This window comes from Bradysia coprophila, chromosome IV, assembly GCF_014529535.1.
Source record: "Bradysia coprophila strain Holo2 chromosome IV, BU_Bcop_v1, whole genome shotgun sequence".
In the NCBI taxonomy this organism is placed as follows: Eukaryota; Metazoa; Arthropoda; class Insecta; order Diptera; family Sciaridae; genus Bradysia; species Bradysia coprophila.
In genome coordinates, this window is record NC_050738.1 from 12,124,394 (window position 1) to 12,151,725 (window position 27,332).

Sequence of the window (27,332 nt, forward strand, 5' to 3'; positions counted from 1 at the left end):
AATTGTTAGTATATATAGAAAATTCGAGCAACCCCACGAGTCAGTGTAACATTAAAAACCATAATACATTTATAACAACATTGCCAGAGCGAATATATATTCGGAATGTGTTATGCCGGGATGATGTGCGTTTAAACGAATTTAGAAGAAGAAAAAAAAAAATAGAAAGAAAATTATATGCGAAATGTTATTTGTATAAACATAATGAAGGTCCCCCCGAAATAATTCAAAAATCACAAAAATATAGAGTTAATAACGTAGGACGTCCTCTTATTTGAACATAATTCGCATTTAGAAGAGAAGTAAATTCTTATAAAACCCAACGGGGAAAAAGACTGTAAACAAAAATTAATGTTTTTATATTGTGTGTCTAACGCTACGGAAAACGGTACATATAAATGTTGAAATTTACGTTTATTTTAGTTGTGCGGAAATTAGGAAAAAGGTAAAATAACTGTGTGTTTTATATGAGCGCACCCTTTTTCCCTATTATTTTATTATTAGGATTATTATTCCTGTTGAAGTTGTCTAAATAAAATTTGTAAATGATAATACACTCATAATCCGAACTGATTTAATAAGGATGTTATTTCGGATTATATGTTAAGCATTTTGATTCATCTGCTTTCTCGGATTGTGACAAATGTAAAGTTAAATTGAGTTGGTGTGAGATTTTCTGGATTTACGAGCATAATAGTATTACGAGCTTGGAAGTTAATTTAGTCTCATATTTTATTCTCAATTTTGAATATACCCTAGCAGCAGGAAAAACTCTCTTAGCCCGTTTTTCGGGTTTCAGGTATTTTCGTGTCTGTTTTTAGGTGCTCTTTTAAGTTTTTTGCAATCTGATAGAGAAAATGGTAAGTTTGAGTAAGATATAATGTCATTTGTTATCGACAGCAACATCAGAAATGAGCGATTCCCCGTCCTTTATGTTAGGAAATGATGAAGTAACAGCAGGTTACATCAGATGCTTCGAAAGTAATCCATTAGATGAGGTAACAATTTTGTAATAAAAACAAAATAAAAACCCACTTGTTTTGAGCAGTATCCAATGTATTCTGGACAGTAGATTTTCAAATAGGAAAAAGAAAAAAATGAGTCGAAAATAGTAAAGGATCATTTTCCAAGTGGACAAATTGGCAGGTAGTAAAAGATTTGATGTGTCATAATCTTCAAAAAACACGTTAATCAAAAGAAGTAGTAGACTTAACACAATATATGTATGCCACATATCGTCGGCAACATGACTAAAGGATGAGATATCTCAGGAACTACTGAACCGAACCTTTTTTTTTCGTGAAAGGTAATCAGCACTTTTCGTCGTATTTTCAGTTTTTCCACAATAACTTCTGAGCCGTATGGCCGATTGCTTTCATATCCAGCTCAAAATTCATTACTTTTTACTACCTTTCAGGGAAAAATAAAATTTTATTAAAATCGGCTCAAATGTCTTACAAATTTTGTTTAAAAAAAGCCGATTACGTCAGGCTCAAAATTCATAACTTCTTACTGATTTTCAAGGAAAAAGAAGTTTTTCAAAATCGGTTCAGTAGTTTCTGAGATATCGGAGATACGCCCTTTAGTTATGTTGCCGACGATATGAATGGTTAACTTAATCAAACGGTCAAACAAAATGAGTTAATTATTCTTATCATGGAAAAACCATCAACCACGTTGAAAATATACTGTTTTTTTCAGAAGGTTCACGAAAATGTCGATCACGTTGTCCCTTAACAAAAATCAAGTTTTTCTAAAGGTTACCCAAAAAATGACTTCTGATCTGAGTGCTAGGCTAAAACCACTTTGCTTAGTCTTCATCTAGATCCTTTCCCATAGTCGACTTGTGAAAAAAGCGACCCATACATTTTCAAGATTCTTCAGAAAATGATGAAACAGAACTCTTGCAACTGTTGTCGACTATGGAGAAGGATCTAGCTGAAGACTAAACAAAGCGGTTTCGAACTCCTTTTAGGTCGTAGCACTCGGATCAGAAGTCATTTTTTGGGAAACCTTCAGAAAAACTTTATTTTTGTTAAGGGACACCGGGCGACTTCGTTTCTTTATCAAACAATTGTCAATGCTCTAGAACATCAAAAGTGTCAAAAAATAGTTTAGATGTTGCGCAAAGCTCGTGAAAATGTCTGCGTTTCTATGCGGTGCGATGCGTTTTTATATAAACTTCAAATGCGTTGCGCAATCGCGTTGCGTAACCTCTACACATTTTTTAGTATTAGTATTTTGAAAAGAAACGAAATCGACATTCCTCCGAAAAGCTGGAGGGATTTTTTCTCAGCGTAAATATGGGTAGCATCTATGCTGCAACGATTAATATCGAATTTCGATACCACGATACCAATATTGTGCTTTCAGTAAAAATTAAACTTTTTACCAACTGTCGACTCGGTGATTATCCGGTTTAAGAAAAATAATTAAATTTCTGTTATTTCGGTATTGCTATTATAGTCATAGAAAGTTGATAATATATTTGTTACAGACAGACTTCAGATCATGTACTGTCTGTAGGGTACTCCTTACGATTTTGTTGTACTTATATCTATAAATGTTGGAACAGTAACATTTCTGTAATTAAATTATAAATATTGTGACGTTAACAGACACCGTGCTGTGAACCTATTGAACAAATTGAAAATATTGTTGAATTTTTCCTTTGGGAGGAAACGAAACATATTTAGACATCTGGTAGAGAAAGTAGATATACAGATAGAAAACATGATGTAGCGTACAACATGGACGTTTTTTTTTGTTCTCAGTAACGTGACATAGTAACTTTTCGGTTCGTATACACATCTACACCGAGGAAAATTTCGGATTAGATTAATATGTTTTCTTGGATACATACAAATATATTTACATGATTTACATGATAATAAAATGAATCTTTGAAAAGGTTACAGACAACTCATTGAAATATGGCCTGAGGTATCATCGGAATCATTGAAGAACCTTTAATTTTTGACGTAAATTTGTAAAAACTTTTAAAGATTTTGTGATCCTCTGTTATCTGAATTTTGGCGGTTCTGACTTCTGCTTCCGCAAGGCAAGAAAATAAAATAAATTGAAAATAGAAAGTAAAATTTTTGTTTAGTCGTCCCAATGAGAACCATGGTCCTCTTGCAAGGTTCTATGAATCAAACTACGGGACTGAACAAAACATTTGATAAGTTGTACCTCCAATGACGATGAATCATTCAAAATTTGAAATTCAAACAAACATAATCTAATCTAATTCCGTAATCGTGCCGATATCAATTTGTTAAAAAATATTAGTTTCAGCGTACATTGCATTAGGTACACAACGACGGTCAACTATGTCTCGACAAAGTCTACATATCGGAGCTAAAATTAAAGGAAAAGTTCATAAGGACGTCAATACGAAAAGCAACGCTGTTGTGACGGGCTGTGACAGCAATGCCGATGTCCAAGTTGGTCCATCAATTGAATCAGATGTAATGGGTACATTGACATCTACTGAAGTTGGTCAAATAGCGTAAGTTACAAAATTTTATTAATTCTGCCAATAATCGGATTTTCTACTATATTTAAATCAGGTATCGCGAAGACACAGTAGGAGCAGGAACTTCACGTAACCAATTAGCAGAGTAAGTATCAAAACGTACCATATAACATAATACTGTGTGGAAAGTGTTATCTCTATTTACATTCGGTCGATTATCGTAAATTATCTACTTCCTTTGCTATTGCTTGTGTCGCAATACTTTTCAACTTTGTCCATTTTACATTTAAACCCACTAAGAAATATGGTACCACTATGGTGACACTTAATAGATTTAATATGCCGTTTTTATCTGATTCACTACGAAGCAGACGGAAGGGGCAATGTTTGGGGACTAGAGCTAGTCTTGATTTTTTTTTGACGAAAGACTTTAAGATCTTGTAAAATTTTTTAAAACCTGTCACATACGCCAATTCATCTGTTATCGGTAACAACGACCAAAATAATGACAAGCTCTGGGTAATATGTTACATTATATAGTAAAATGTATGTTTAAAAAATTGAAGTACAAGATTTGAAATCAACCGATTAAAAATACTTTGATCGATGGAAGTAACAGACCCGCCGATAGTAATACTGTTCATATGCTTGCTTGCTTGCTTTTATATAGGACTAGTAATTATCCAGATCCACACAACTGATTGTGAATACTGATTTAAGAGATATTCGAGGTGCTATAAAATAATTAAAAGAATTAATGATCCCTGATTACTGAAGCCTGAACCTTACGTTATTTACTATTAATGATGTGTAATCCACTGGACTGACTTCACACATTCTCGTTCATCGTTGTATTTAATGACAATCTAAGCAAATACTTCGCAAAAGTCAAATTAGTTGGTTCATCTATGACCATAGCCAAATACTTTAACCTTACCGTCTGCTTCTAAGTCCATAATGTTTCAAAGGGCATATTAATCCTAACAGCACCCAGTACTTCATACGGACTGTGAGCAAAGAAATTGGGCATGTCCCGAGGGGTGACGCACTCGGGATTAAATGGATTTAAATCCATTTAATCCCATGTATTTCTTGGATTAAATGTATTAAATGGATTAAATTTGAAGAAGTGTGTGACCCCTCGGCATGTCCACACATCTCTAATCTACTTAATCAATATTTTCAACTATTTTCGATGAAATATTGCTGACAAATCATGATGAGACAATATTTTTCTGATGCACAATTTGAGTAAAAAGTTTAGAGTTGATGAGTATACTGAGCGTTATTATTCTTTTAAGAGAAACACATATTGGTAGCAATGTCTGCATCGAGTAAGTTATACATAGCATTCCATTGCAACGCAATACTCAGTAAGATTCATTGAATGTAGCCCAGTGCCTGACCGAGTCAAAGTTTTCACAAACGAAGGTCCAGCTGTTGTATGTGGTACATTAAACGGTAATACTAACAGTCAAGTAACTTTCAATGGAACATTTAGTGATGCGCGTAACAAAAAAATTGGCGATACCATTTGTGTCAAACATCTCAAAGGAAGTGTCAACTGCAATGTAGATGCAAATATATCGGGCAATAAATGAAGAAATGAAGACCTCTGATCAAAATGAGACATTTACCTTCCACCGAAAATTTTGATTGATTTATTTTTAATTTAATAAAAAACGAGTGGAGAACGTAGCAGACGCCCGTACGTACCCATAACCCTAGTACATCCTTCACCCTATTGCCCACGAAAACATAGCGAGAATTGCACAAAGAGTTAGTATTGATTTGCATGACGGTGAAATACATTAGTTCTTGGATCCACAAAGGTCCGGTACCATTCGACAGGAGTCATTTAAAAAAAAAAAATATTGAACAGCTTTTGATCAACTACTAGTCTTCAGCTGCGACTCTTCCTTTCTGAATATTTTTAGAGCCGAACAAGTTGTACCGCAAATCAAAGGAAAAGTAGCGATTTTCAACCAAGAATTTAAAGGTACCGAAGGTTTTCGCGTTGGAAGTGCCAATGATGTCGAACGTTTGAAGGCTACCTTTTCAAGGTTAGGAATACAACCAATCGAGAAGCCAGATCTCAAACATGAACAAATTGTCCAAGAAATTGATGCGTGTAAGCAAATAATAGTTATTTATACTAAAAGAACTGTAAATGGTATTTTATGTTCGAGAAATGGTAAATGGTTCGAGGCGACGCCAAGAACCTATTTGTTACTTCATAAAATACCCTGACAGTTCTTGTAGAATAAACAGATTTATATGTTGAGCGCTTAAACGCACTTTATGTGACCAAAAACAAAACACTCATTATGTGAGTATATAAACGCGCCATCTATCAACAGTTTAACTATGAAACTTTTACACTAGACTATAAAGCTTATGTTTTGTCGTATGTATTTATATTGCAAACAGTGATGTTTATACGCGAATCGGAAAGCCTTCTTTATATCGAGGTTTGCGGTCAGATAAAGTGCGTTTTTTAAGCGAGAAATATATAAAACTTCTTGTTTAGAATAATAAATTTAAAAAAAAAATCATTTCAGTATTGAACGGCGTTTTATCCACTCTCAAACTGTTTGTGTGTATCTTTATGTCACATGGCGAGGCTAACGATATTGTTTTAGCAGCAGATAAGAAATTCCTGCTTAAAGAAACCATAATTGATCCAATTATGCAAAACAAAAACTTGAAAGGCATAGCGAAAATATTTATAGTTGTGGCATGTCGAGGAGGAAAAAGGCACGGAGTCGATTTCGCAGGTGATGTCGCAAGTAATTACAGAGAATTCGATCGAGTGGAATTGGACGCAAGCGTTGTACGCTCCGCAAATGCCATTGATTACAGTAACTGTATATTCAGTTACAGCACCTTTGTAGGTAAGTCTACCGTTTATTTAAAGGCTCTTCAAAATTATTTCGAGAGATGTTATTCTAACATTTTAGACTATGTTTCGCTTAGAACAGAGAAAGGAACATTTTTTATTCAGAATCTTTGTGACAATATCGATAAGGCCAATGGCGATACGATAATACATTCAATTTTTGCTGAGATCAACAACAATTTGTCTAAAGCGGGTCTTCAAGTTCCTGTGTTTAAGAGTACTATGGGCAATGTACGCTTCAAAGATCTAGTGTGAATGTCGGTACGTGACAATTATCCATTTAATTCGATATCCTTTTGTCATGATGAACAGAGAGACGAGAATTGTTACTCAGTTTCAGGCGAACCGTAGATGAAGCAAGTTTTAAATAAAATTGAGCATATTTGCGTTGAAAAGTTGGATGTTTCATTAAGCTACGGCCTAACCTGATCCTACATGGGGGCTCAGCCGTTTGTGAACCTTTAAGGGATGAAAATAAAATGAAGAACTTTATTTATGGCAGCAGAAGAAATCCGAATTATCGTTTAAATTGCCGAAACTGTGTTGTGTATGGAGCATATAGACATTGAACGTTTATCAGACGATCGTTTTTTATTTTTGTCTTCAGCTTCAGAATCATCCACCCGGGAGTATCTTGTATGCATTGTTGCTCGACGAACTTTCAATCGGATTTTCCTGTTTAGGCTCAATTGAAGTTTTTAAATTATCGACTGATTCTTGCACGAAAACGAAATATGGATAGTGAACAAGTGGCGATGGACACTGCTGTTCAAGATTTCCATTCTTGACATGATAACCGTATACTTAATCTTCCCATCATTTCGTTGACGATTTTGAGAAGTGAGAACAATTGTGCTGACTCAATTCTATCTGCCAGCGAATCACATACGAAGAGTGCGCACTATTTACGTGTTATTGCTCGATGAATTAGCTTAGATCTGAGGCTGTATGGTAAACGCTTCCTCCAAACAAGTTTCCTGAGTGCAAATAATAGAAAATTCTACTGTCGTGAACATCGTAGTCGACATCGAAACTACACTTGCACTCCAAATTATATCGAACAAAGCAGCAGTCTATGCTGAGTTGAAAAGTAGATTTTACTAAAATTCTTATTGGTTTTTAACCCTGTAAAACAACTCGTTAGAAGCGGTAGCCATAAGCATTGCTTACGATTATACCATAAGTTCATTCAGGTCTCCAGTACCTCGGTAGTTCCCAGAGGCAACCTCATTCATCCGTTTTGTACTAATGATCAGGAGTTGTGATAATGATTCATATCATCAATCAAATTTGCATTGAGCAAAAGCTTTTCATGAAGAAAATATTGTCATCCGTCCAGTCGAGGGCCGATTTTAAAACTCAAATTATAATCGAATCTACAATTTAGAGCAGCTTGTGTCTAGTTATGGGTCTTCGGAAATTTAATTGGACTTCCAATTATCTGATCTAGTGCCCTAAAAATAGAATATAAAATATTTCCCTTATCAAAATTCCATTTTCACGTCGAAAACATAATTATATCGGTTTAAGATTGCCATAACACCTTTCCGAGAAGATTGTCCAAAATGTATGGTGATATACCAGCGCCGATGAACAACACCATGCCAAAAGATTATCATAATTTGTTTACTACTTTTTTTTCTGTGATATATATGCTTAAGTGGACCCGAAGGATAAAAGCATCGTCTATTTTATATAGATATTTATTCGATGTGCTACGGTATCGAGTGAAAAAAAATAGCAGAAAATGTTGTACCTACATATCGAAAAGGCGATACTGCAAAGTTGTTTATTATAAACCTAAATCATTCACATGGGAAAAATGAAAATAACAAGGTTCTTGAACTTTTTACACCTACAACTTTTTTTTTCAGTTTTTTTTTCTCTTTGTTTTTTTCGTAACAGAATTTATAACAATTGATGGAAAAATATTTTTGAATTGCTTTGTTTTTCACAAAAGATTTTTACACATGATTTTATTTTTGACGAAGGATGCTCTGAACGATTCGCTTCGTATATAGATAATAATAGCACAGACATAGCAATTTCACGAAAGTATAAGTTTTTAAATTTAAAGTTTTCAGGGCATCGGAATATGATGTTGATGGCATCGTCAATTTTGATGATTTTTTTTTTTGTCTTTTGTGCTACTTATCTATGTATTAAACGAGCTATCGCGTCGAACAGATGTTATAAAGTTACATAAATGGTGAAAAATATCTAGATTGATGGATAATACGTTTTCTATTTTATCTTGTCTAGAAATCATGCAACAGAGTTCAGTTAAGATTTTTTAGAATTATGAATGAACAAAATTTAACGAAAATTCAATTAAATCTCTACTTTAATTTATTCGATTCAACTTGGTACAGTCGGACAGTACACTGTTCTCCGTTCGCAACTTCGCAAAGATTTTAATATTAGTCGAAACCTTTAGTTTAACTCTACACGATTTTCAAGGATCATTTCGTACTTTTAGTTCAATAATTGCAGCACGAGAATCAAAAGCGAAAGTGGTAAAAAGCTTAGTTTGTTATAGGTGGTGGATTTTTTCTAATTTCCAGATTCTACAATAAAAATACGGGACGGTAGATTCTTAGAACTTTGTAGGCTTGCGACATTGCATATTTTAATGAATCGGCGTTTGACCAATTATTTCACGAATAATTCATAATTAACTTAACTCTTCTAACAAAATAATAATAAAATAATTGCTGTTGACGAGTGCCAGACATTTCCAAAACTAAACAAGAATCTCCTAAACTCCTCCTTAAGTCAGTCATTGCCAACCAAAAAACTGATTAAGTCCTTCTTTAATTCAGTCTCCAAAAATCCTAAAATAGGAGGCTTTTGTGGCAGCCCTGTAATACTTTCTCATTCGTGAGCTTCAGACAGAAACAAATGTAATGTTAAGTGATATATATCGAGGCAGCCTAGGCTCTTAAGATGGAAAGCTAAAAAATTTAATCTTAGGGATCGTCCATAAATCCCGTCAGCTATTTTCACCAATTTTTCGATACCCACCCACCCCCTGTCTTACCTTGTCTTACTACATCAACCTACTCACCCCCAGTGGCCGTCAGCTTTTAGCAAAAAACAGAAAATTAAAAAAAAATCAAAAAAATATATTTTCTTCAATCAGAACAACTTCACCTGCCAAAAATTCGATCATCATGTTAGTACAGGGGCGCCGACATCTGTACGGCGTATGTGGCTGATGCCACGTACGACTTCCGGTCTCCATATACGTTGCCCTAAACCTTTTTAACGTATTTCTTTTGTTTACCAAAATTTTGCCCCATACGGGCTGATAAAAAGTCGGCTCCTCTGTGTTAGAAAGCTTCAAATAATCCAATTCAGCACGGCGACTATCTTATCTGGAACGGTGACCATTATTCAAATATACTTTATATTCTCGTCAGTTATGTCTGAAAGATATGTCAATGTTTTACACACGATCTAGACCAATAAAACAACAATACGACCGAGAGAACAAGACACTGTACAGAAATCAAAAATTTTATCGCTGTGAAGTTCATTCATTGTGTCATTTCTCGCTTTTTACAACATATTTCCCAAACTTAAATCCAGCAACAATGATCCATCGTTCGAACGTATCACCAACAAAAGGAGAATTCATCATAAGATTTAATAAAATTAGAACATAAAATGTCACTTACGACACACTACAAAACCGAACAATAACCCTATTTATTGTGAACCATCATTGGGCAACAACGACAAATTCTAATTTAAAATAAAGTAGAATTAATAAGCTGGACGACGGTCGTTTTGCTGACGAAGTAAACACACACAACTTTTATCAATAAAATACATAATGGATATAGAGAAGATTGTGTACAGCAGAAATTTTCCTTTACAAAAACGAAAATATACTGAGATGAGCAATAAGAAAAATTCTTAGCTTTTGTATCTATTGAATCGAATCGTGGTCAAAATACGTAAGAACTATCCGAAAAACTATCTTCTTATTTCAGATGTTATACATTAGGGGAATATACCTTACACAAGTATTTATACATATTTATGTAATTCAAACTTTTTTGTATTTTCCTGTTTTTTTTTGCTCTTCTGCTTCCTTTCTTGTTGGTTCATGAGCTGAGTATATCTTTCATACATTACACATTACACAACCACGGCGATGATAGAAAAATGAGAAAAGTTAAAATGAAATTTTGTGAAGTTATTCATCAACTCGGTTGAATTTTCTGTATTATTATATTGTTGCTTGAATGGTGTGTGGTATGTACTGTATATATGTGGGTTCGCTTCTTTGTATTTGATTGCCAATCTTTAATCAAACTTTCAACAATTTTTGGATTTAATGTATCAACAACCGTTTTTCAATGTTTTCCATCAGATTTTCATATTGAAAATTGTTGATAAAACAACAGAAGGAAAGAATCAAAACATCCACAGTGTAGTCTAGTAATATATACGCATTCGAAAAGATCGAGCAAACAAAACTGTTTTATTGCTTGCCCCATGCGAAAATTAATTCTTACATATCAAATTGGCCCCTGTGAAAATGATCGGTTACATGAGGGATATTTGCGTTACACTATAAAGTATTAACTATATAATAGACAGGTAAACTCTATTTTCGCGCCGATATTAGCCGATTTAGGCGATATATAGATTTTTTTGCAAATGTTTTGTTTTGTTGGTTTTGTCTACGGATATATTAACAGAAGTTTTTATTCTGCGTTAAGAAATTGATATGTAAGAATTTATTTTCGTATGTGCAAGCAATAAAATAGAATACAGTGCATGCTGCTGGCATGACTCCTTAATTCGGAAACGATTTCGAGATACTCGCAACCTCACTCGTGTGTTGTTGAGCAACTGCTTCGGTAACTGTTAGTTTCGACAAGTGTAGTTTCATAACTCGCCTTCGGCTCGGATATGTAAACTCTACACTTATCTCAACTAACAGTTACCGAAGCTTGTTGCTCAACAACACACTTGTGAGGTTGCTATTATCTCAAAATTGTTCCATCATGTAATGAATCATTTTCGCAGCATGTACTGTAACCTACTCAGCGCAAATAATTTCTATCGCAAAATCGAGAAAACTTTTTTTTTGTAATTACTTTTAACAAAAGCCAAACCAAACTGATTATCCATAACGCCAAACTCTACTTTTAATTTCGATTTTTATGAATAACGAAAAATGACTTGAACAGAAAAACGACTTCTCTGCGTCTAGTCTAGTCTATTTAACGATTGTCTAGAAGTTCACCATACTGAGATGACTGATCTAATCTATATGCGACACCATCTTTATACCTGGGTATGTGCAATTATTTTATATAAGTATATATTTATACCATCCGTATGATACCATTTGACTGCTAATATTGCAAGTTAAACTTGAAGCGTTGAAGTTATATTCGTTTTTTTTTCTGAGCATAAATTTCGACATCTTTTATTTGTAACAAAATACCAAATACTCAACTTTGGATATACTAATTCCCTTACAGCCAAATCGAGTATAGGTGTATGACTTCAACTTATATCAAATCGAACAGCACCATATATTACGACGAACATATATATATCATTATATTATACCAAATTGCTGTGTGGAAGAGGATAATAGATAATTCAATAATGCGAAGGGTGTAAAAGAGTGCAGTGTTACTTTATATTTATAACAAACTGTTCAGTTCATAAGAATTTTCTTATTCAAAAAAGGGGTTGTTTTTTATCTTTTATGTTCGTTCTTGCGACTTTTTTTTGTGTGTGCCTTCTACTTCTTTTGTGGACACATTTTATTTCTTAACTTTTCCTCCCCGGCGACGATTCTCTTTTGTGAAGAAGCAGTTTAACAAGATCTTTTTTATGTTTTCGTGTAATGATTTTTATCAGCGGTTAGCTGTATGGGTCGGTGCGATGTAATAAAATCATTAAAAAAGGTATTTGAAAATTTATGTACCTGTGAATATCGTGAACACCAAACTTTGGCAATTATAAAAGATTTGTAGTTAAATATGTATAACTGAAATGAGGAGAATTCGTGGAGTATTGTATAGTTGTTAACTTGAGAATTGTAAATGAAAATTATAGTCACAGATGAGAGTTTGTACAATTGGGTGTATGGAAAAAGCGAGCTTATTAAGCACTTTTACGAGGTACTTCATAAATTATTTATAATTCAATTTTCTCTTTTTTCCATTTCGGTAAATTGAGAATAGAAAATTTGATAGACGTTATAGATTTGCTGTTCTTTGAGCCGAAAAATTATTCACGACAAAATTCAATTTGAACTGTGAATTAAGACTATTAATTCATTGAGCTTGGCTTGGAACCAGACATTGTCCCGTGACTTACGAAAAATAGTAAAGTTTTGAAGTTGCGGGAAATGGCCAATTTCTATAAAGATAATTTGAATTTTAAAGAGTAAGAGTTGCAAGACCGGACAATTTCGACTCAATTATTTATTCATTTAACATACGATGTGTACATTGGTAGACATACAAATAAGTCCTCGTAAATTTATTTATGTTTATATGAACAACAACGTGAATATTGACTCCTTGCTTTATCAAACTGTATTTAAAACTCAGTTGTTTTCTCGAGTTTAGCTTGACTTTAGGGCATTATTTAACCAAGCCGACAAAACTATGTCAACACTATGTGCGATAAAGTTTTCTTTCATACCAGATTTGCCCGATTGAGACTGTAACTTATTGATTAATAGGGTCGACTCTGAAGCACTGTTATATATGTGACGTGACCATTGCTTTAGAAACGAATCTTCGAAATAGTTGCAACTGATTGTAACTTTTCAGAAATGTATAGTGGTCTCTAAACAAAATCATCGCCAAAATAAGCGATAACCTGTGTTTAACGACCAGGCCCGTAGCTAGAAACCATTTCTCAGACATCCCAGAGGGGGCTGAACGACGTTAAAAAAATTTTGTATGGGAAAAATTAAAAAAAAACAGGTTTTTTGGAAATTCCAGAAGGGGCTCAGCCCCCACTAGCCCCCCGTAGCTACGGGCCTGTTAACGACGTCTTGTATATGGCTGAATGAATGATAGAAATAATGAAGTGATAGATTTTGTTTCAAACGCTAGCGGACTCATTAAACGAAAGAAGGAACTTATGCAATAATTGAACTACAATTTGCAAGTTTCTGAATAGTTTGAAACTCTTAAATTTAAAAATATGATTGTAAAGGCAAACGCACCAGCTAAATCTAAGACATACATTGTCGAATAAAGATTTACAATCCAAAAACCATTTGAGTCTCCCTCTGAAATCTTCTTTTTATGGTCTCATTCGATTATATTCAAGAGAGTGAAGAAACTATGGAATAACTTTTTTAACGCAAATGCTATTTGCAGTTCAGGCAAATAGTGGTTCATGAAGACTATTCGCAGTTCCTGCAAATAGTGGTTCATGGAGACAATTCACAGTTCCTGCTATAAGTTTCCATGACGAACTATTTACAGAAACTGCAAATAGCGTCTGTCTTTTTTTAATTCCTAGACGATCCTAAGAGAATGATTCTTAATCTCAATAAGAGTTCACTCAAAATCTTCAAATCAAATTCTGCCACACGTACGCAATTCTACTGCTTTTTCGGCAAACATTCTGAATTTAAACGAAAGTAAGTCTCTCTAGAACTTCACAGATGACAATTTTGCAATATTTTCCCCATATTTTCAACAAATCTGTTACTTCTTTCGTTTAAAGTAAACAATAAATAGTTATTTGCTTGGGAGAAAACAGGAAATTCCAACAAGAGCAATGGAATTTACTATTTCTACCAGATGTGAACACAACGGTTTTCATATGTACAAAGTGTTATTTACCATCTCCACGAAAAAAAAATCAATTCACCAAACCATTTTTGAAAATATAAACAAACTGACAGTTCGTGTGGGAAAAGTTCTATTTTCTCTCCAAGTGCTGCACTATTCTTACTAGAATGTCTTTTGACATATCGTCAACAAAACACAATTTTCACTTGTCTTTTGAGGGGAGGAATATTAGGTAGGGAAGTAATTGGCTGTCTCGTAATTATTTTCCTTATATTGTAATGGGTTTTATCTCACGAGTGCGGAAAAGGATAAAGGACCGTATTTCTTCCCTAGAAAGGTAAATAAGGTAAATCATACAGCACAAAAATCTTTCATCTCATCAATAGACAACACTAGCCCTTCTTAAGTGGTGTTGTTCATCGCTTTATCAATAACGGATGACTAGCCGTTATTCAAAGGTTAAGACTGTAATCATAAAATTGAATCTGTTAATCTTAGGTTTTGTCTTCTGGTTTATTTTTTCACTTTTTGTAATCAATTAAATTTGCTTAGAGTAGATCCCATGGCAGCATTAACCTTCTTAGATACCTATTCTTTCACTCGAGACACGACCATGTTAGCCAATGTATATATATAATAATAATAACTTGGGTGGGTATATATTCCTGAACAATATAAAAAGAAATTCATTGTTCGTTCTATCTGCTGTGACTTACTAACATAATATAGTGGATAAGAATTTGACCTTTTGTTATGCGGCATAAAGAAAATGTAGAAAAAAAATAAATTCCTTTAGCGAATTTTCTTTTGATATCTAGTCGAGTGACAGATGAACGTAATAGATTTCGAAGACATTTTAACTTCAAAACACAAAAATATCCTTTCGTCAACCCTAGAATTCCAAACGAAATTTAAATTGTCTCAGCAATCATTCATTTATAGCGACGTCTCCTCTGTGTGCACACTACACACTACACCATTGGCTGTGTCTATATATTGTACAATATTAAAACGGCTGTGTGTACCCTGAAAATGTTATTTACAAAATTCCAAAATTTGACGGTAAAAGACAAGCGACAAATTAAATATCATGTGTACATCAAACGAATCACATCTAAATAAATGGGGCGCATTTCTTTATTACGAATACGTAAACGTGTACCTACACACCTTTGTGTGGAAAACTCCCTCAACCCATAAATGAAATATCTTTTTTTGTGTTATTTAGATATATATATTATTATCATCATCATCATCAACATACAACTCATACATTATCTAAATTCCTTTGGAAAATGTTTTTGCCATTTCTTTTAACCCATAATTTTTAAGTTATACAATATACCCATCTATATATATGCGGATGTACAATGTACACAGCCCGCCGTATATTTGTGTAGAAGAAGTTTCAAAAAAAAGGAAGTCTACTCAAATATATGAATATGCAGTAGATGCAGTAACAGACTTTTCACAACACACAATATTACCCGTATTTCCCATAATATACCTTGTAATAATATTTTCCTAATGTAATTTCGATAAACATGTTCACAACACACACGTACAGAAATTTACATACATTGTACTGAATCGATAGATTCCTATACCGTACATACATCCCTTTGATGTGTACCTCGCATGCATTCATACATCCATCCACATGATGATGGAAAATGTAATTTGTGCAATGACGGATAAAAGGGGTTTTCTAAGGTGGTTTTAATATAACACCCGAGAGCCGTATGATTTCCAAATAGGTATTCGCATAGCATATAATCGAAGTATATACGTGTGTTGCATGGATGTATACTATATCCATACATAACATGATGTGCGACTTTCAATCTCATTTTACAACCTCCAAAGATGAGATGCATTCCGAACACTTTGAATTCAAATAACTTAAGCGATTGATTGCTGATGGAATGAAATGAATGACTAAGATGAATGAATTCTTACTGATTTGAAGTGTGCAAAGTGGAAGAGAAAATTTTCTGTGTGATTCGGTTGAGAAAAAAAAGAAGAAGAAGTTTAACGTCAGATCAGAAATGCTGAAGTGAATAACGATGGAGATGGTTAACCTCTAACATGAATGGTAAAAATTATTGGTAGCGATATACCGCTGTTAGCTTGTAAATCCGTTCAAATTGCGCGAACATATTGTATTGATCTCATCATTATTATTATCCGCTAGAACAGCTGTCTACTTTTAACAGGTGTAGTATTTCAACTCGTAGTTTTTATTTTCATTAATGACGGTACACCTTCTCGCATGTAGGGATAATTGAAAATTTAGTTTTCCACAAAATTATTTTACAACATCCTCACCCGTCCGTATACAGGAAATTACGATGCTTAAATAATGTGCGCTGATGCTATTGTAGTACATAACAGATTTTACCATTTTCTATGATTTTCAAACATGGCTTGTATCCATCCATATGTACGTAGTGCCACTAGCAAATTATCCAAATTGATTAATCTCGTAAAATAATTAATTTTTTTTCGCTCTCGCTTCTCTCCCGCTCCCCCGATATAAAGTAAATTTTAATTTAATTATTCTAGATTTGGCAGACATTAAATGGAATTGCATTGAACAAATAAAAGCATTCAGTTTAAACAGTTGTTTCATTTTGTCATTTTCGGAAATAGGTTTATCCACCAGAGTGTAGGTTGCGATCGATCCATATAGACAAAATCAAATACGCAGAGAACGATACATTTTATGCCGGTAATTAGCTAGATTCAATTATAAAATATTCGGAAAGCAAAAGCTTTAGTTATTACGAGAATAATATGGATAATTGAAATGAACAATGTTAATTATACTATACTCGATGACATCACTTTTAGATCAGATCACAAAGAAAATAATCAACAAAAGAGAATCATCTGCTCCTGCTTTTTATTTGTGTTGGTCGATTTTTCACGTTTGTAAACAGCGAATTGAGTAAGTGAACCTATAGATTAGACTGGTTTAAGACTGCTGAAGACTGTTGAACCATTTTTTTTGTGAAATGTTCTTGCCTTTTACATTTATAAATAATTCATTCTACTTAAAGCTCTTTAAACAAATTTAATTATGGAAAGTACACAAAAGAACCAGTTGATTATAGCACATTTTATGTTATCTATTCGCAACATACCTTCGCTAATACACGTTGAGCGATTTAACATAAAGTACAACCTGAGTTAATCCGGCCAATAAACATTTAATTCCTGTCTAATATGTACAAATTTTATAGAAGCTTCCAAAACAACGTACTTTAATCGTATAATGGTTTATAATACATATACAAACTGAGAATCCGTGTGTGCATGCTTGTAAAATTTAAGCTTTTGTCATTATATATATACATTCGTATTATCATGTTCACATTTATACTTTCAAATGACGAGACTTTTCGTTTCTGTAAATAATAATTACATCAGACTTCGCACCTAATCGCATCAAAAATTCTCTTTCCAAAATTGTTTTATTCGATTAAGCATTTCATTCCGGTTCGATAAGTAGTTAATCGAAGAGTTTAGATTGCACATAGGCCACGTCGTGGAACTGTCAACTTCTGGGACACTTGGTTTCGAAGACGTTTACTTACGAAGCCTTTGGGAAATGCGTCTACTTCATTGACACGAGCGTTAAAATTCATTTCCCAGTGCTTAGCGAGGAAAATAACTTACGTAATTGTTTGGAACTTTTTATTTTGCCAAGTATAGTGTTTTCGGGTTAAGTCTAAGGCGAGGGATGCAACCACACAAGGTTCCAAACAAGGATGTAATCTGCTATTAATTTGCATTATTTCACAGCAAAGCTCGTTAGTATTATACTGCAACACAGAGCCATTATGTTAACATTATAATCTTAAATTACATGGGTCTTCCAGTTTTGTACGTTTCGTCAGTGTCAATTGTCGGAAACCAACTGCTGTTCCGTGCGTGTCGATAGGCACTAGTTTGGATATACGCCAGGGCCTACTTTTTAGAAGCTTTTAGAGAAAATCGAGAAATTCAAGAAACTTTGAGAAATTCAAGAAACTTCGAGAAATTCAAGAAATTTCGAGAAATATTTCTTGAATTTCTCAAAGTTTCTTGAATTTCTCGAACTCAAGAAATTTCAAGAAATTCCAGAAAATTCAAGAAATTCGAGAAACTTCGAGAAATTCAAGAAATTTCAAGAAACTAGTTTCCAAAAAGTAGGCCCTGATATACGCTGATTGGGATTTTGGTTCGATATCCTCCTTCTATCAGTTATTTAACTTCTTTGGGTAATACACAGACAGGGCCATCTGTTTGACTGTATTTGGAGGTGCTTAACGCTTTCCAAACATTTCTCTGCAGGTTCTATAAACGCCTCTTTTGTGATGCATTTTGGATTAAAACTGGTATCTGTTACCTGCCAGCTGGTACCATTATATCTGCCTGTTCGTGCCTTTCACTATTGTTACGTCCGGGTTATCATAAAATGATGAAATCGCGCAAGCACGATTGCGCTTTTCATTTATTTAGTTAAAACTCCTATCGCCTCATTTCATTAAATCTTGCGCCTGTTGCCTTTCAGCGCCCTATCCGCCTTTTGACATCGGGTTTACAGTGTTTGACTTTTATATCTCATTTTATGAGGGTGCTTTTTTACTTGGTAAACTCACCTCAAAATTGTTAGCAAGAAGGATCATGTATTTGATTATCTTTCTTAAATGCCAACAGTTCCACTTCTTACAACATGTTATGTTACACTTTGTGCACATTGGATCAGTTGTTTCTTATAAAGGAAAGCATTTTAACGTATGAAACGTGTGGAACGTGTAGGACTAAGAAGGACAGAGGGTCGCATGAATATTGCTAAGTATTTTCAGGTGAGTGCAGATTTTGCTTAGACAAAAATTTGCAAAAATTTGAAATAGATATCCGAAAAATATCGCAGAATGAAAAAAGGTCTTTTTCGAGTATTGTCATCTTTCATTATGTATATTGTCATTAACGTAAAATGGTCTAAGGAAATTAAATTACTCTGTTTCCTTCGAAAACGGTTCTATCATCAAATAGGGTCAGTCATTTCTCTTTTTCTGAGAATTTCGCATACTCAATCCATTTGGTAAATATTTTCTTTTAAAAAAATCTAATTTAAAAGCGGTTGTTTTTTCAACTTTAAGTATCACGAAGAGTGTGCCCAACAGTACTCTTTGCCCGTCCCTAAAGGCAAGATATTTATGTAAGTGAAAAAATGAAAGACATAAAAAGCAGACATTGTTACGATTTGGATGATACTGTTCGTTCATCATGTAGACGAGAGTTCTAAATTTTCTATGTTAGCTTCTTCGATATGAACATAATGCCAAGAATCCATTCGCACGAGAATGTATACACATCAAGATATCGAATCTCTTACGGTGTATGCACTCCGTTCATGTTCAATTACATTTATTGATAAACAAATATGTCAATTTTTTCATGATATAGTTCCCACGGAAAAGTTCGAATAAATTTTTCTATGTTCAATTGCAAAAACGATAAGGTATGCATGACTTTAGCATACTCAGAAATTGAACAGATAAAGTATACAAATGTAGACAACTTACAAACTGTTCTCTTGCACAAATGCACTTTGCTTCGGAATTTGAACCTATCTGCGAAAATTCCAACGCTGTTGTTGAGAATTGTATCTCACAATCACTCGTTGAAGCCCGGATCTAGACGGCCATTGAAATGAATGACATCAAAGTGTACACGGACAAAGGAGAAGAGAAAAATATATCGAGAAAAAACCGGGGTTACAATTGTACAGTCGATCAATAAAGTGAATTCACGGGGACAACATCCCCAATTCTGAGTGTTTCCAATGTATAGAACGTAGAATTCCTAACAAGTGGCGCAGCCTGAAAAAACAAAAGGAAGTAATCCTTTGGTGCAAATACTCCGAGTCAGTGAAATCAGTGAATTTATTTGTGTGTGGTCATTCAAGCGTCGAAAGAAAAGTCAATCCATATAGAAGTGCTTCATGATAACTCATAAAGGAAACCGTTGGTGAATCGGTATCGTTAAGTATCAACAGCAGTAGAAAAGCTCTAAAGTTTCGATTGATGTGTCAATTTTCTCTGAAATCGTACGAAGTTCTGTGATGGCTAATCGGGTGATGGACGAATCTGACGAGACCTTGAAACGCCAACACCATATTGAACGAGTCTTCAGTCGTGATGTGTAAAAAATGAAAACGAAAGCTCAAAAACCAGGCGTTGGTTCACAGAAATCAAATAGTTGAACATACAACCAGTCGTTTACTTAAATACAGTGGCTTGGGGTTTAGTGGTTCATTTGCATCGTTCCGGTGAGGCAGTCAAAAAATCCAGGTTGGTGGTTCAGTCAGACTTGAACAATTCAAAACAATTGGACCGTGGATTGGATGAACAGTGAATCGGAATTGGTGCAATTTCACTGGCATCAAACAATCGAAAGAGTTGAAGCGAAACTCACACCAAGTCGTTGGTTTACGGAAATGCAGTAACTGATGCACCCGGGACAGTGATCCTGTGGTCAATTCAAAGCCCATGCAGTTTTGGTGTCCGAAAAGTCCAGTGGTTGGTATTCTATTGACATTCAAAGTGGTTGTGTAACGGATAGAGTAACAGTGAAGTGAGACTTTTGGTGGAATTTGCTCGTGACATCACATAATACATTCGTGGGAATGCTATACAAAGGAACAACCTAAGGTTTTCGCATGTACGTGACGTGATTGGTGAGAAATCGTTTAGACAATTAATTTTCGACCAGGTGAGTGACTTTAAGACTGTGGGGTTTAGTAGAGCAGATAATTTGGGTTTGGTCAAGTTAAGACTGGAGTTGGTTAGCGAGCTGATAGTTTTAGTGTTTGAAGGTTGACGGGAAGTCTTCTGTTTTCAGAGAAATTCGAAATCGTTCGTACTCACTTTACGGCGGTTTTTTTTGTAAATTCTTGTTGAGCTCATTTATGTTCCGTGACATTGGTTAAAGATATGTGTAATTTAAGTGTGAACAGATTGAAAATTTCTCTGAGCGGTGGCTGTTTTGGGAGAATAGGTAATTGTGTGGGAAATGTTGACGGGAAAAGTGTCAGGTTGAATTGAGTGGACTATGGACATTGACGGTCGGTCGAAAATGAATTGCTTAGAGCGCGTTATACTTGAAGAGACGTGCAGTTTGTAGCAGTGATTGTAAGCAACAGCAGGTACGAGAAAGATGGTAAGCTACAACTATGGAACCAAGATGACAACAACCGGAAAATCCAAAGGAAGACCTGTTATTGGAATGAAAATTTTAAAGCCCATCAAAGTTTGATAAAGAGTAGAGGTGAGATATTTACTGGGGATGTGGCCGGAGTCAGCTCACCAGAGTGTGGATTGGGCACAGGCAGTAAATATTCTCTCAAAAAGCCTTGAAATTTATCTTCACAGAATGAGATTTCAATTACGAGATTGGAAATTGGAACCTTGAAAACACCGAGGAAGAAAATAAATGATAACTTCAGCATACACTGCAACAGTGAAATAAGTTGACAATAATTCACGGCGAGTCGAGAGAAAATAGTAGCGAACTATTTTGAGGCTAGAGCTTGATTTCATGAATGGAAATAATTTGTGGTGGACTCACAAGCTGAGTAACAGAGAACTTTCTTCAGAACTAGAAGAACCAACCTGAGTGAGCGAGAAAGGAAAATAATGTTTGACGGTGGGAGCAAGTGAGCTGGTGCTCTCGAATCGTTTCCATCAACTACAATGCGTGCGACATCTAATCGAAAAATGGTTTGGTCAGTAGCGAACTGGCAGCGATAGATAATGAAAAGTGTACCAGCTTTCCTGCACCGACAGAAGAATGCAAAATAACGTTGAACAACGGGAAAAGTGAGGTCTCAAATCACAGCGAATACAAAAAAAGGGCTCGCAACATCGAAATTGTTTTGGTCAGTGAAGGTCAGACTGGCAGCATCCAAAGACGAGAAAGAAACGTCATCGAAATTGGTTTGGTCAGTGAAGGACTGGCAGCATCCAATGAAACAGACGACGTCCACACCACTTTGAGAATTGGGAAAAATTCCAATGACACGCGCGATTAGAATCATATAGTTCTAGCGGAATGAAACCGAATTTGACAGCAGCGAATCGGCAACATCACGGCAAACACAACAAAAGAGCTCGTAACTCTTAGAAATTGGTGATCAGAGAAGGTCTGATACGCAATACGAATAAGTCTACTTGGCTCTTGAGAGGCTGTAACGTCAATCGAATAATATGGTCACTGAGTTACATAATATGGTCACTGAGTTACATAATATGGTCACTGAGTTGCAGATTTGGAAAAGTAGCAAAGAAAAATCAGCTTTGGATGAAAGTCATGGGCTTGGTCAATTGGCATCAGAATTAATACTACGCCATGTTTGATGGAAGTATGTTGAAGAAGCGAAACAATTTTGGAACCACTCTTTCTCATGTCCCCTGGTGGAAAGGAATTTTGGTTGACCTCAATAACGATGTTATGGAAGGTCAAGGTGGGAGTATGTTGAGAATTGTATCTCACAATCACTCGTTGAAGCCCGGATCTAGACGGCCATTGAAATGAATGACATCAAAGTGTACACGGACAAAGGAGAAGAGAAAAATATATCGAGAAAAAACCGGGGTTACAATTGTACAGTCGATCAATAAAGTGAATTCACGGGGACAACATCCCCAATTCTGAGTGTTTCCAATGTATAGAACGTAGAATTCCTAACACAGCTGTAACGAGATAAAATGAAAAGAACAATTTTTTATGGATTGAACGTTAGAATATTTTGTAAAACATTTTTGTCTCGCTTATTGCGATTATTTCAAAGGATAGGACATTTCCCTTTTCGAAAGATTTCAGTAGAAAATCTACGTGAATAGAGTTGAAAGTTACATTCAATCGGGCATTCAGAAGCGATACGTTTTAATTGAAAACATCGATTATTTTTCCTATTTCGAGAGTCCACAAATTGGAAACTAAACAAATAAAAATTGTGATTCATGTCAGATATGTTGGCTGGATGGATATGGTGATGACTGCATAACGCAGGTGAACTCGTATACTTAACACACTCATCAGATAAATTGTACTCACATTTTGGAATCGACATTTTTCGTTGACTTATTTGTTTAGCATTAAAAATTGGCAGAGATTATTGGTTAACCCAATAATTTACAATATTTTGAGGTTTATAAAGGTATTCTGCCAGATGAAATTCTACAAATAGGAAGGCGCCGTTGTAAATCATTTCGAGCAAATGAATATCTTGATATTGCATTTAAAAATCTCTTTCATAGACCTGACAAAACAACGTGCACTACTAATGTACTACCACACATGGCAGTGTGCATTTCTTCTTCTTTTCCTCATTTTTAATGTTGCATCAAAAATAATCTAACTAAACATTCTATAACATACATGAATGTAGGATATAGCATGTAGTATGTAGTACACCTAACTCAATTCGTTGTACACCCATTTCATACACCTATTAAATGATGTGATCGACTAACATACAGTCAATATGCTGTCACCGTTCCTTTTCGAGTTAAATGAAGTGTTATAAGCCTTGCAATTTAACTCTGTCATAAATTATGTGATAATATAGATGAGTCTGAAGTTTTTCTTTCTATAAAAATCACTTAAGCCAAAAAGCTATTCTACATAAACGTCATTGTCGGATAATGTATGTCTCATGTAGGGTGTAGTATACGTTTACGTAGGTTGGTTGATAAATATACGTATATAAATAAGTATACCATCCTCGCCATCGTAGTATTTTTTTCTGTGTTTTTTATATATAAAAAATTATGTGAGTCACTCTCACGACAACGTATGGTATAGACGGAGTGTACTCGCACATAAAAATCGCGTACAGTACGTACTTTATGTATACATCAATTTCAACTTCAACACAATATAGAGATTTTCATAATACGAATTTATAAACACTTATATAGTCACAAATACACACAGACATATATATGTGTATACTACGGAATGATGAGTGTAAAAATTCCAAGCCTAAACTCCGGATTTCCTTTCGAAAATGGAAAAAGAGACTTATGCGATACTAGAAAATTTGGGTGGATCAGTTTTAAGAGCTTATCGTTACTCTATTGAATATTGAAGAGCTTACACACATGTGACAGAATATAGACAGGGGGCATTTGGTATTTCGCGTACACGATAATATTTTGGCCAAAGTGTTGAAGGAGTCGTTTTAGTCATGAAATAAGGTGAAAAAAACACTGATTGGATACTGGTCAGCTCACCAAGAAATTGGTCAAAATGGGTTTTGAAAATTTCAAACGTCGATGTAAAATCAGAGACGATTCCGAATAAATTACTTTCTTCATACATTATACCCTATTTTTCGAGCTCTATGGATAAAAAATACGAATCTCACCATTAATTATCATCATCGATGAGAATCAACTTCAATTTCAATTTATTCAATAATTTAGAACAAAAAGGAAGATCCTTAATACTAATGTTCTGCGCGTGTCAACAAAAACGAACTATAGAGACGGAAAGTAAGACGTTAGTGTTTGGTTACAGTAGAAGAAAATAAATAATTACTCTGTTCTTTCATCAAATAGGGTCAGTCATTTCTCTTTTTCTGAGAATTTCGCAAACTCAATCCATTTGGTAAATATTTTCTTTTAAAAAAATCTAATTTAAAAGCGGTTGTTTTTTCAACTTTAAGTACCACGAAGAGTGTGCCCAACAGTACTCTTTGCCCGTCCCTAAAGGCAAGATATTTATGTAAGAGAAAAAATGAAAGACATAAATAAAAACTTAATTGTCTCACATTAACACGCACCGGATAGATACACCCACTCAATCAACATCGAAATTTGAATATTCGCTGAAATTGTACTTGATGCACCGAATACTTTAATCGCTTCAAAATATTTGATGCTACTATGTTGGCAACATGAAGAAATGCGAACAAAACAAAAGAGAATAGGAGAATGATGTTTAGAAGCTAAGAAGAAATGTAACAGAGTTTTCCCATATTTTAGTACATTCTGTCATAAAATTACTCCTATCACTGAGCTTATTTTCATGTGAACCAACTTCACATGGTGACGTTTGTTCTGTAATGACACATATGAAGTTGGTTCACATGAAAATAAGCTGCAGAAAATGAAGTACTATGAAAAAAATTTGGCGCCTCTACAGGCCCACCCACTTGTCACATGTCATAAATAAAATGGTAAAAACACTATTTTTAACCTCAGGTACAATTTCTGGCCCCATTTCCACTTTGGCCGAAATATTATCATGCACGCAAACGGCTTTTTTTGACCAAATGTCCCCTATCTAAGAACTATTACCTGCTGGATTCCATGTGTGTATATATCCTGATGAAAATATTTTTTGGATGAAAATTAAATTGAAATATCGACGGGTTTTTCGAATTTATTTGGGTAAAATGTATTCTCTTTGTTGAAGAAAAGTCGATAGACTGGAGATCTACTTTCCGAAATTAAATTTAAATAATAGGAAAATATCGTAAAGCTTATTCGCTAAATAAATTATATATTTCATTGCAATTTAGAACAAGTTCGATTTACACTGATTTCGTATTAATGGTTCAACAAATACGAATGATAATTGTTTACTAATAACGAAAACATTTTGGAATACTTCTTCTCACGGATAGGGGTAGAATTTCGTATTTATAAAGGAATGAAAATTGCGTTCAACTCATAAAATAGTTGAGGTTAAACTTTTAAGCTTGCTTGTTAAGCTCTTTAGGAAATAACAAAAACCAAAACTAACTAATTTATTAGAGTGTGTGTTGTTGTAAAGACATTAGACTGGAGGTTGTTGAATAATTAGTGCAGTTAAAAAGTTTCGTGTAAATTTTATTTTTCAAGCAACTTGTTGAGATAAATAATAATGTTGTCACGGTAGCAAGGAGCAGTGAGAGTCAAGTCCATTCGACCAGTAATTTCAAACAAATATGATGGAACACATCAGAAGAAAGAAGAAACTTTACATATTATTTCCCTCGGCCTCTTGGTATTTCATGTTTTGAAGAACACGGTGTCGTCTGGTATCGTTGATCGAAGTCTCCATGCAGTTTCTTGTTTTTCTTTTGGCGTTTATGGAATCATGTAGCCAAATTTTGCAATGTTCAAAATGAAGGAAATGAAAAAATCAGAAGAAGTTCTGAACATGCTTACCTGCTTCATAATGATAGTCTTTCGATTTATGTAAAATATTCGGCTCTCGACTCGTGGACTTCGTACTTTCCAGTAGTTGATTTGTGCCATGTACGTCTATGTTGCGGATGCCTAGGTCCACGCCAGAGACACTCAAATCTTCCAAATTGGTGATTTTCTTGAGAGCGGTGACAATTGCGGGATCGGTTCTATTTTCCAAATTTTAAATAAGAAATACCAGAACGGATTCGTGGTTTTTCTATTTGGATTTTCGTCGCTGAGAAATTCTAAAAATTAGGCCTGAGTGAGGATTGTGTTGAAGTGTGGAACTGTTTTCAGCATGTCAAATAGTGCTTTGGTGTCGATCGGATAATGCATCGTGTGAAAATTACGTTGTGGCAGAACTACGAAATTTGACCATTTCACATGGTGTATTGCTTCTTTGTCGATTTCACATTCCTTTTTTTCTCACTATGATGACATCTGTTTTCCGTAGAAGATGGTTCTGGTTTCGCCTCGTTTCTTTTTTGGTTGAGTACATTTCTTCGAATCGAAGACGAATTTTATGGTGTGGTAGATTTTATCAATAATTAACTGTCGATTCTCTTTGCCACTTATCTCCTTCTTCTTCTTTCCATTTCATAATTTAAAAGCGATCCAGTTCCGTATCCTTGGGTGTAAGTGAGTTTCGATGCTTGTTTTTTGTGTCGGCAATATTGTGCCATGCATTCTGGGACGTTTCTACTAATTCGGTTTGTATATCGTATTTTCTGTATTTTGGCCGGTATTTTCTTTGCATTAGCAGAATTCCTTTGGAATATCTTGAATTCCCACAGAATCGCTTTCCAGTTGAATTCTTTTTCGAATATGCAGTCGATGTCGCTGTCCTTTTTTGCGTAGCACATGGTGTCCAGTCCACCCTATTCTGTTTCCACCTAAAGGCGGTGGAAACTTCAGACATTGGTTTCCTG

The 27,332-nt window shown here is 34.7% G+C and overlaps 1 protein-coding gene and 1 long non-coding RNA gene across 2 annotated transcripts; one reads left to right on the forward strand and one right to left on the reverse strand.

The window, feature by feature from the left end:
- Window positions 1-3,280: 3,280 nt before the first annotated feature.
- Window positions 3,281-6,772, forward strand: LOC119066296 (caspase-6-like). The gene is made up of 5 exons (XM_037168671.1): window positions 3,281-3,511; window positions 3,573-3,623; window positions 5,416-5,609; window positions 6,040-6,372; window positions 6,439-6,772. The coding sequence occupies exons 1-5, from the start codon at window positions 3,333-3,335 to the stop codon at window positions 6,630-6,632; spliced, it is 951 nt and encodes a 316-aa protein (XP_037024566.1). The 5' UTR covers window positions 3,281-3,332; the 3' UTR covers window positions 6,633-6,772.
- A 1,955-nt stretch (window positions 6,773-8,727) lies between these two features.
- On the reverse strand, window positions 8,728-13,404 carry LOC119066297. The gene is made up of 3 exons (XR_005085729.1): window positions 13,253-13,404; window positions 9,062-9,065; window positions 8,728-8,739 (listed from the first exon to the last, which is right to left on the reverse strand). It is a non-coding gene; the product is annotated as an uncharacterized LOC119066297 (long non-coding RNA).
- Window positions 13,405-27,332: the final 13,928 nt, after the last annotated feature.